We start from the raw sequence: 11,727 nt of genomic DNA on the forward strand, positions 1-11,727 counted from the left end.
GAAAATGTGAATCGGCATAATTAAGCTCCACCACTCGAAGTGTTCAGTACCATGTCGCTCCTGAAATTACTATTGAAATTACTGTCTGCCTACAACCGTTTTTCAAGTTTTTAGAAAAAACAAATCATTGTTTTTATGAAGTCTTTCTTAGGCTACAGCTTGGAGCACAAGAAATGAGAGCAAAGCCTACAGCTATGCAGCAGTCTGTAGCTGGAACACCCACATTGGAGTCACTTCAGGCAGCCCCTCCACTCAAGTTTTATTAATACTTAAAAGTAACAGAGAGTTTTGTCCCGTTTCCTCTTGCACGCACTCACTAATCTCAGATCTGAGCAAATAATCTGTTGACCTCAGTTAAAAGTGGATCAGGCTCCTAAAGAGGCACGTCTGGGTTTTTTTCTTTCTTATTCCCCCCCTCCCCTCAGATCAGTAACTTAGAAATGCAGCTGCACTGTTCTTGTTTTGTCATGAACCTCTTTTCTGTGTGTGTCTCTGACCACAGAAACTAGACAGATCTTGGAAGAGTATGTGCCTATATTTAGTGTATATATATGTATATGGGGGTGGGAGGGAGAAACGCATTTCAAGAGCAAGAGGGAGACATTGTGATAGGTAAGAACTTAAATCTAAAATCACAAGTTAAAAAAAATCCATTTATAAGAAATATATCTCTCTAACTTTGAAGTATGGCTCCTTTAAGAGCAACAAGAAACGTTGTAAACCTCGCAATCGGTTTCAGCCCTGGTTTAAATCCATGTTCAGTATAAAACATAAGAACCTCTTCTTGGCCCCCAACATTACCTTCTCTTATTTTACACAGTGCTGACACACTTGTTTATGTTTTGATCTCTCTGGTGTTCCCAAGTGTCCCTTGTGCTCAGGTAATAGGGGAAAAAGCCAAGAAGGGATTTATGGACCAAAGATAGCTTGCAAACTAAAGAGAGCTGTCACAGTTGGACTTGAAAAATAATCTTTAAATATTGCAACTTCTGTCTACACATGGAAATTAGTAGGAGGGAAGGCTTTACCGGGAAAACTTCGAAGGGGAGGAAAGAGCAATTATCTTTAGTCTGTCACGTGGGGATATGGGCCTGTTGCACAAAGAAAGTTACGTCCTCGGTGTGAGCTTCCTTTCTGTCACTGATGGGCTTGCTCCGGCACATAAGGCACGTACGCCCCCACCCTGATGTTTAACCTTGTGACAGTAGGAGCTGTTCCTCCAGCTGAAGCGGCCCTGGTTTTTCTATTGCTTTTCCAGCAGCGCCAGCACTTCTCCTTCCTCTTCCCCTCCCCCCGGATTTTTTTTTCTTTAAAAGAGAAAAGTGTCAATTTGAACTTCCTGCTCGACAGACCCCGCTGAGAAACTGATATGGGGCTGATAAGGTGGTATTTATTTATTTTTTCTGCTGCGAGGCTTCACAAGTCCAGCTTCCTCCCCCCAGCTTTCAGTACTTCCCGGTCTCGATACTTCCCGATACTGATAGTGTCACCAGGAATGTTTGCTCTGAGATGCTGGTGTGGTGACAGGCAGCTGATAAGAAGATGTAGATAATATTATCCACAGTGCCGTTGTGGAGCTTCTTGAACCTAGTAGGCTATGTTATACCCAAAAATCTGGGTGGACATTTAGAAAATGAGTTACCAGTCCACGAGTACAGACAAAATGACCAAAGAAAGTAGATGCCTTTTAATGCCAGACAACAAGACGCTACTAATTTATTTTTGAAACAGCTCTACATTAAACTTTTAACATTGAGAGAAGTAATTGCGAAGCTACCTGTGCACTTACATGTGTACGTGCTTGCTGTGCATCACACCCTATGTTTTATCATAAATATTTTAATTGAACATAACTGCGTTCAATTGCATTTCGTTGCAACTTGAAAATACACAAACTGCTTACATATCTCAAACTAAATTTGCTTGCTACTAGTCTAATGCCATTTGAAAAAGGATGTACTGTAAAAGGGCGTTGCTGTGAGTAGGAGCGTGCTTTGAAAGCAGCCGTTTTCTTGGATACGTTTAATAAATGGCTGTTTCTTTGCCTTATAGGGTAATGTTGCCAAATAATAGATTCCATCAGGGTAGTGAATAGCAAAGCAAAGAATCCGTGTTGAAAATGGCGTGGTCATTGTCTGTTCCCATCTTCCTCACTGGGTTCAGCTGGTCCTCCAAAAATCAGAAGTAACTGTTTCTCACCTCAGTTAGTGACATAAGAACAGTCAGTCACAAAAGTAGGAACTTGGCTAAAGGGCTGCAATACTTTAGAGCATTGACTTGTACCTTTTGATGGAAAACCTTGCACATAACTAACCACAAATATGAAACCTTCTTGTAGTTTTTCCCCTATAATAAAATATCTTGCAAGTCATCATTTCAAGATTATATAACTATTAACTTTGGGAGATTAGATAAAAGCGGATTTCTTTTTCTATTGGGGACATCATTCAGTGTACGGTTTATATTGTATTATGTCCAGATAACAAGATAGTGTCTTTGAATACAAACAAACAGTGTATGCACTGAACTGAGCTGAATGGATGCTAGCTTGCATTTCCTTCTAAATACATATTTCTTTTTCCTTTTTTTTTAAAGTACATTTCAACTTAAGCTGGAGCCAACTAGTCTTGCTTTCTTTTGCTTTGCTTCAGCATTTTTTTTTTTTTTTTATAAAGTACAGCTGTAAGCAGAGGAGTTTTGCATAGACTGAATGCCACAGAAATCTGCAGTAAATAGTCTGCTTTGTTGTAGATGTTCCTAAGCAGTATATTTAATGAGTAATGATCTGTTTACTGATGGAGAATACCTTCTCTTTGAAGAAGGCTTTCATCCTAGCCAGCCATGGTTTTTTTGGTACTGTAAGTAATTGAACTGGCTGGTGAAGTGACTGCTGTGGTTTGGCAAAAGCCGATTTGTCATGCCTTGTTATTTTTCTGGGGAACATTTCTGGAGCTTGCGTTCTGCAAACTCCTTCTGTTAAACCTGTACTGTGAACAAATGCTTGTTACTGCATTTATTAGAAATACTGCTTAAATAGACATTCAACAGCAAAGCTAGTCAAATTTAAGGGGAAAGGAAGGTGAAATGAGTTTGCAAAGTGGAGACTAGCACTCTGCAAATGAATCATCATCCAGATCTGTGTTTACTGGCTGGTATCCCTTAAATTAACAATGCGTTTTATTAACACTTAATACCAGCAGGCATTTCTTCACACAGAAATTAGTTTTTTGGCGAGTTAAATAATTGCTCGTATCTAAAAGTGGCCCTTCCTTCCCACTAAACTTGGAGGAGTTAGATTGTGTTTTGAAAAGAGATAATGCTGGTGGCACATCTAAATAATCATTACCTTGTCTTTGTATTTCAGCACAAACCCACGCTAATCCAAAGCAGCACAGTGCTGATAAAGATGAGCTCTATCAGAAAAGCATCCCAAAGAAGGAGCACAGTGTGAAAGAAATCCTGAAAATGGAATCCAATCCCCCAAAAGGAAAAGACTTCTTCCAGACCAACATTTCACCAGTTACTCCAGAAAAAGACTTGGATGATTTACGTAAGAACTATAGCCCGGAGAGGTGTTTCTTCCCTCGAGTTGTCTACCCAATCCGACCTCACATTCCGGAAGACTATCTGAAAGCTTCCTTAGCATACGGGATGGACAGACCCAGCTACATTACTCACTCGCCCATCCAGACATCTACTACGCCAAGTCCTTCCGGGAGGAGCAGCCCAGACCAAAGTTTAAAAAGTTCAAGCCCTCACAGCAGTCCAGGGGTCACGGTTTCACCTCTGGCACCTACTTCCCAAGAGCACAGAGAGCCCTACTCTTACTTGAACGGATCGTACGGCTCAGAAGGATTGGGGTCTTATCCTGGATATGCACCCCCTGGCCACCTCCCACCTGCCTTTCTACCATCCTATAACCCCCACTACCCCAAATTCCTGTTACCTCCATTCAATATGAGCTGTAATAACCTGAGCGCTTTGAACAATATCAATGGCATCAACAATTTCAATCTCTTCCCAAGGATGTATCCTCTTTATGGCAACCTGCTCAGCGGAGGTAGCCTTTCCCACCACATGTTGAACCCCACCACACTCCCCAGTTCGTTGCCCAGTGAAGGAGGCCGTCGATTGCTGCAGCCTGATCATCCGAGAGACTTCCTCATACCAGCACCTAACAGTGCCTTCTCTATCACGGGCGCTGCTGCCAGCATGAAGGACAAGCCATGCAGCCCTACCAGCGGGTCACCCACAGCTGGTACAGCAGCCAGTTCAGAACACATAATGCAACCTAAACCTACCTCAGTGGTATTGGCTGCCACCGGCAGTGAAGAAGCCATGAATCTCATTAAAAGTAAGAGGAATGTGACCGGTTACAAAACGCTCCCATACCCACTGAAGAAGCAGAACGGGAAGATCAAGTACGAATGCAACGTTTGCTCCAAGACCTTTGGCCAGCTCTCCAATCTGAAGGTAGGCAGTGGAGAATAAGACACGAGCCTTCTTGGAAGGCTCTGGTTTCACCCTGTAGGTTATCTAGGAAAAGTAGGGACAGGCCTCCCTTGCTTTTAGGCTATTTATCAGTCTGGGCTTAATATGCCACCCCCCAGCAAGAAAGCATGGTTGTAAAGAGAGTGTTTTAATACTGACGCCACCTAATTAACTAGATAACATTGTCTTTTGGCAATGGGAGTCTTCCGCTAACTTTAGGAAACATCTGAAAGAACTTCTGTTACAGTACTGGAAACTGCAAATTGTTAATTGCTTTGTTTCTCCCTAGGTGCACCTCCGAGTACACAGTGGAGAGAGACCATTTAAATGCCAGACTTGCAATAAAGGCTTCACGCAGCTGGCTCACCTCCAGAAGCACTATCTGGTACACACGGGAGAAAAACCGCACGAGTGTCAGGTATGTAACACACCACAGAGACAACTTCCCTTGGAGGCTGAAGGGACGGCAGGGCTCGTGCACTCCCTGTACAGCGCGTGGGGAGGGCTGTGTGACAAACCCATGGCTGCTCAGGGCTGGAGTCCGTATCACAGCCGTTTCCAGCCCTGGTGCAGCAGCGTCTGTGAGACAGCAGGGTTGCCTTTAGCCTGCTAGAGCAACGTCTGCCCGATACAGTTTTGCCATCGACTGCACACAAATTGCTGTTCAGCAATATTTAAATAAAAAAGGTGGGGATTTTTTTCCCTCTCTGAGAAAGTGTGAAGACACAAAAAGCTGCCGCTTCATCCTGCCATCTCCTCCTAGGCGTCTGCGATTTAAACCATAAAATCCCCTCCCACTCATTCACTGTTTCTCTGCCACCCCCCACATTAGGTTTGTCACAAGCGGTTCAGCAGCACCAGCAATCTCAAAACCCACCTGCGGCTCCACTCTGGAGAGAAGCCTTACCAGTGCAAGCTCTGCCCGGCCAAATTCACCCAGTTTGTGCACCTGAAGCTGCACAAGCGTCTCCACACCCGGGAACGTCCCCATAAATGCATCCACTGCCACAAGAGCTACATTCACCTCTGCAGCCTCCAGGTCCACCTGAAGGGCAACTGCCCCGTCGCCCCTGCCTCCGGCCTCTCCATGGAGGACCTGAATCGAATCAACGAGGAGATCGAGAAGTTTGACATCAGTGACAATGCTGACAAGTTGGAAGAAGTGGAGGACAATATCGACTTAACATCGATTGTGGAGAAGGATATACTGACCATGCTCAGGAGGGAAATGGAAGGAGCTAATCTGAAAGTATCTCTGCAGAGGAACCTGGGAAATGGACTTATCTCCTCAGGATGCAACCTTTATGAGTCGTCAGATATGTCAATTATGAAGTTGCCTCACGGTCACCCACTACCTCTGTTACCTGTAAAGGTCAAGCAAGAAACAGTTGAACCAATGGACCCTTAAGACTTTTTGGCAAAGTGATTTTTTTTTTTTTATTTATGACTTGGCAAGTCAGGGTGCCTGTAGCAGTTGCTTGTACATAGTTTCAATGCTGCAAAGCAATCTTGGCTTACAGTAGTTTCCCTACGCTCTCCAGCTGAAAGAAGGAACTCCAAAGTTACTGTTTTCTCAGGGCATAAAAAGGGGCAAAGGACTGTGCATTGCCTCGCCAGTTACTAAAAGACAATCATCTATCCATAATTATTTTTTCAATGATAGTACTTCATAATTTATTATGCAATTAATCATTCTAAAAGCAATAATTAGGAAAATGTTTACAATGACTGGAAAATTCATTGTAATTTTTACTTTAAATGTTTTTATTTTTTGTTTTATGGCCATTCTTTGTAGATATTTTTTTCTGCACATCTGTTTTAAGAACCTAAGATTGGGGTTTCAGTAAATGTGTTTTATGTACCGATGTTTTTTAAACAAATGTGGTTTTTCGTATTGCCAAAGTTGGACATTTGACATACAGAATCCTAGATCCGTTGGTTTGAAAAAAATGCTGTGTACTTTTATGTGCAAATCACCCCACTGGGAATTGAAAAGGAAAAATAACCCAAAAACCCAGAGTAGCAGCAAGCAGGGAAGAAACTGCTACCTCTGCCTCTCTGAGGAGAGGAGAGAGATTCTTTTACCTGCAGCTCTACCCGAAACAGATGTGGCACAGCAAACCCCTACCTGCCATGGACAATACCACAGGTTTCTAGAAAACAGCTATAGCCCCACACATTATTGTCATGTAACTTTATGACCAAAGGAATGCATCAGCTTGAAGTGGCTCTTCCAAAATAAATCTCACTTACATTCTTTTGTTTCCAAAAGCAATTTAAAAGCAAACACACAGATATTCTTAATATTCTGCGTAAAAGGAGATTTTTGGCAGATGACTTTCTTCTCTTTTTTCTTTTTTTTCTTTTTTTTTTTTTTTTTTTTTTTAATTTGGCCAGAGCCTTCCAGGGATAAAAAAAAAGATAGTCAGATTCCCTGAGGAAGAAGGGGGTTCGGTTTTACTTTTATTTTCCTCTCCCACTTTGTGTGGGTAGAAGTGGGGAACAAAGTCCTTTCCTGGCACATACATTTTTTTTCTTCCTTCCTGTACGACTCAGATTTTTCTCAGTATTTGTGTTTGTACATTTTGTGGTTAATTTAATTAAAGAAGAAAAGGGCATTGCAAAGTTGTTGAACAACAATTACCTCAGTGCTTGTGTCCAGTGGTGCAGACAATGCTGTTGTATCTAAATGCTTTGCTACTTTAGAGAAGAAACCAAAATGTGCACAGGGAAAGATAGAATGCACGTCCTTTTATCTTTTTGTTTTGCTAAGCCCAAAGATGATATGGTGATGTTTGAGGTGTAGCAAAGAATACATGTATATTTATAGATATATTTATACCACTATACTATATATGTATATGTATATATATTTATACCACTTAAGTTGTGAGCCAAACCATGTAATAAAACCTATTTTTCATCTAAGTGTGAAAATCAGATGTTATCCAGTTTTGCATATTACCAATGACCTCAAAACCAGAAGGTTGTACTAAGGCATTTATCACTTGCAAGTACACGTGCACAGCTGTCCAGGCGAAGCCTGAACTTGCAAATACCTGATGTGAATGACGTCACCCACACGTGCTGTCTCAGCAAATTTGGTGGGAATGACCCTGTTTGCAGGGCGGGGGTCATGGGACCCCTGCTCTCCCAGCAGTGTGTCCTGGGGGGAAGAAGGTGGGTGGTCAGTGAACAAACAGCCAGAAAATGTAACTGAAAGAACTTGAAAAGAAGCCAAATATGACCCGTGCGTGGTGTGTTCACAAAACACAGTGAAGGGCAGGATGGAAGTTAGTTGGGATAAGCCCCTCGTCTCGTTGCACGGTCAACTCATATAAGTAGCATTATTACACACCTTTCCTCCATGTATATCTTTTTGTCTGGTTATATTCTTAGAAATTTTAAAATAGCCCACTTACTTACTCCAGCAATCCAGAATTCAGTGATTTTTTTTCAGCAAATTTCATTTTAATGCCTTCTGTTAAAAACAAACAATCCTGAAATACAAGTCTCTCAACAGAGCTTTTGAAGGACTACAGTTCATTACATTTCCACTCCTGCAAATTGTGAGGCTGACATCTTTTAAATGTAGCAATAGTTCATAAATATAGTACTTACTTGTAGGATGAACCAAAGTATCACTACTCTGTCACTGGACACACACTTCTATTATTTGCCTGTAGTGCTTTCTTGTATTTGATACAAATTTTACAAGAATTTATATGCATCAGCTTTAAGAATTGTTACTTCTCTTTACTGTTTCCCCCTCCCCTTAGAAGTTTTACATGTGAATGTAGCAACAATCAACAGTGTTTGGGGTTTTTGTTTTTTTTTTTTGTCTCTCTTAAGAAAGACTCTGACCAAAGTTAACAGGCTTTTTACTTTGCTAGAACAACAAACTATCATATGTTTACGTATTGGTTTACATCATTATTTATGTGCAAATTGTCAAATGTAAATTAAATATAAGTGTTCATTGCTTTACTGATGCTTCCCTTGTCTTCAATCTCTCTGCACTGACTGCGTGCGCAGCCTCATTGTGGGGCGTCTTCCCTTCCCAGCCGCAAACACACGCTACGCCGAGGGCGATGATGTCTCCAACAATGCCGACTTCTGCCTTTGTGGGCTCCGATTTTCCATGACTGAAAGTCACAAACAGCAATGCCAGCGCCGAATACCCTGGCTTTTAATTACAGGGCTCTCGTCAGTTTTAGCCAATAGCTTTAAAAAAAGGAATTTTTTGTTTGTTTGTTTTTAAACCCAAGAATTTTCAGTGTTTCGCTGGAAATACTTGAATGCTATCTATCTGCCTCGCAGATATGTGACCAGGGTTCTCATTTACATTTTTCCAAATGGTTGTCATTTCTGGCCTGAAACCCTAACCACTGGGACCACAATGACACACTCAAAATGTCAGCGTGAGACCACTTAGTCCTGTATCAGTGTGGTGGGAACTGCATTCAAAACAAATGTGGATCCGTTTTCACTGCTCACAAAGGAGATGCGAATACGAACTAAATCCAGGAGAAGGTCAAGTGTCCGTTCCTCCCCGCCCCCCCCCGGCCAAAAAGTTAACAACAGGCCAGGATGCCCCAGAAAGCTAATTCCAACATTTGCTACTTCCATCATTTACTGTGAGATCTAAACCAGAGAGGCCATGTGCTGCCCTGCCCTACCTGAACGTTAAAGAAATAATGTTCCTGCTCATATTGAGACACTCAGCGCCGTATGATGTTTTAAAAGTATTTCACTGTCCTCTTAAAAAATTCATTTAAACATCTGTCTCAAGAATTTGAAATACTGCCAACACTGAACTGTGGAGTTAAGAAAACCAGAGCACTGTTGTCATAAACGTGCCAAATGCAGCATGTTATATTCCTATATTTGACAGAGCTATTGCTGTAATAATTTTTAAAAAAAAACCATAGGATAACCGTTACCACCATAAATCATACTTCATTACTTGGCAAAGCGTTACGTTGCACTGGAGAGTTATGTCCTGGGGACACTTGTAAGCTTTAGAAGATGTTTAATAAAACACATTACATAAAAAGACAATGCACGTTATAGATCACAGCCTCGCGAGGCTGAGCCCGGCAGCTGCTGCGTCGGTTTCTGGCAGCCCCGGAGCTGGTTGGAAGCCGCTGAAGGCATGTATTGCGACCAGAAATACAGCGGGTTTCAGCCATGGCAACACCACCACCACCAGGTCGGCTAACCGCAACAGCGTTAGCAAGGTGCGGGTGGGGGAAAAGCTCGCCCTTTTGGGTACTGCCATTGAACGCAGCCCTGCAAGGCCGTGTGCCCCCAGCACAGAGCCATGGGCTGTCTGCGGGCAGGTGGCCTCGATGCCCACCTTGCTGCCGTCAGTGTGAAAATGTTGGGGGACCAAGTGTAATGTGGCCAGGGAGGTGACGTGCACTCTCCTTCCACGGCTTTGTCAGCTGAGCTGTGTTGCCATGGGGCAAATTACAGCCGAGATAGATAGACTCAAACACAGATTTAAGGAGGATCCTGCCCTTCTGGCTGGTTTAGAAAGCCCGGTGTCTCTCAGCTGCGGGCTGGGGGAGACACCGCTAATTCCCAGCGTGGGCAATTACGAGCTTGAGGTCAAAAACTAAAAACGTGACTCACCAAGTGGGTATGAGCCCTTTGGGTTCAAATCAGCGGCTGCCGGTGCACAGCTGCGTCCCAACACGTGCTGGGACCGCGCTCCGCGCAGGATGCAGCCCAAAACCTTTGCTGTCATTCAGAGGTGTTACGTTAGAGTGAGGGAAATAGTTGCGGCTGTAATTAAAGGCAGCCAGGAAACACTTGGCTAATTACTGCGTGAGCCAGGGCTGAGTGGATGCGGTGCGGCCGAGGAATGTGCCCGTCACGGGGCAGGTATCTGCAAAACACAAGCCATCATGGTGGCCTAAGAAAAACTCACCGATGGCATCGAGGTAGCTGCCCTGGCACTGATACGGAGGTCTCAATCCTCCGCGCGGGGTGAGGGTAGACTGGCAGGGAAAAGGCAGCTGCCTGCGCCGGGACGTGGAGGAGCACAGATGGAAATTTTGGCAACTTCAGCACTAACCAGTCCTGCCTGAACAGTGGGAAAACATAATTTTTTGTCAAAGATGTGACACTTCCCAAAAACACGGGTGTTTAATTTTTCAGCAGGGGTTGAAAAAGGGCCATCCTGCAACCAGCATGGCTGCTGCTGTTCCCATTCTCACAAGCAGTACGTGGAAGTGCTGGCAAATAGCACATTTGCACACCCATCGAGGCTATGTTGGCAATAACCACAGTCAACGGGAGAAGGCTTAAGAGTTTCCAACACACTGCTTTCGCTCATTTTTAAAAGAGGTCAGGGAAGATTTCCCAGCAATTCACAGTGGAGGCTGAAGGGGTGAGGAGCCACTAATCCTTGCCGAGCCCCTGCTGCCTTGGTGCCTACTTCGGACGCAAAGTTGTATTCTCGTCCTATGCTAAAGGGGTCAGATGTCAATTGCTTAGAGATGCATGCAAGCAGACATCACCTTCTGCTTCAAAGCCAAGCCTCCTTACCTCCACCGTGCCAAGCTGCAAGCTGTCATAGGTCGAATGGCGCTCTGTGCAGGAGAACCTGGCGCAAGGCAGATTAGATGATGCTTTCTACCTCCAGGGCTGGCTCGCGCCGTTCAGCTCTGCAAACTTCAGCCAGCACAAGCTCACCCAGGAAAGGCACCTGAGACATAGCCTGGGCTCCTGAAGTGTTGTCTCTCATCCCGTGCTGATGTTATCCTACCACTCACTATAAAATTCTGCCCAGCACCCTCTCCTAGGGCAGGGCGACGCAGCCCCATGTGCCAGCCAAAGCCCAAGGCCCGAACATCCGTCTCCTGGTGCTTCAGAGGCACCCGCCAGCCATCGCTTCTGGCCACGAACTGCTTTCTGGAGCTGGGGGTTAAACAGACTGGCTGCCACGAGAGGTAAGCTGGTGCCCCAAAGCAGAAGCCCAGCAGTGGGGCAAAAAGCTGCATTCACTGGGCAGGTGAGGAGACCCTCCCCAGCGGGGACGCCCGCAGCTGGCAAGGGGGGAACTCCGGCACAGGGCACGTGTGGACTTCTGTTCCTTTTTGGTGCCAAGGCTTGGGGCAGAAACCCGTGCCCAGAGCATGGGGATGGGTGGCACTGGTGTGTGCATTGGGCAGAGATCTCCAAAAAGAGATGCCCGACCCTCTGGGAAAGGGAGATGGGCACTCGGCT

The 11,727-nt window shown here is 44.4% G+C and overlaps 1 protein-coding gene across 8 annotated transcripts in view; it reads left to right on the forward strand.

Annotated features, from left to right (window-relative positions):
• Nucleotides 1-8,478, forward strand: part of PRDM1 (PR/SET domain 1) — a 103,163-nt gene extending 94,685 nt beyond the window's left edge. For all 8 annotated transcript variants that reach the window (XM_069804961.1, XM_069804964.1, XM_069804960.1 and 5 more), the window contains 3 exons: nt 3,365-4,473; nt 4,781-4,909; nt 5,324-8,478. In XM_069804961.1, coding sequence (XP_069661062.1) covers nt 3,365-4,473; nt 4,781-4,909; nt 5,324-5,899 — 1,814 coding nt within the window. In that variant the 3' untranslated portion in view covers nt 5,900-8,478. The remainder of the gene's footprint in view (nt 1-3,364; nt 4,474-4,780; nt 4,910-5,323) is intronic.
• The last annotated feature ends 3,249 nt before the right edge of the window (nt 8,479-11,727 follow it).

Source organism: Haliaeetus albicilla, chromosome 17 (assembly GCF_947461875.1).
Source record: "Haliaeetus albicilla chromosome 17, bHalAlb1.1, whole genome shotgun sequence".
Lineage (NCBI taxonomy): Eukaryota > Metazoa > Chordata > Aves > Accipitriformes > Accipitridae > Haliaeetus > Haliaeetus albicilla.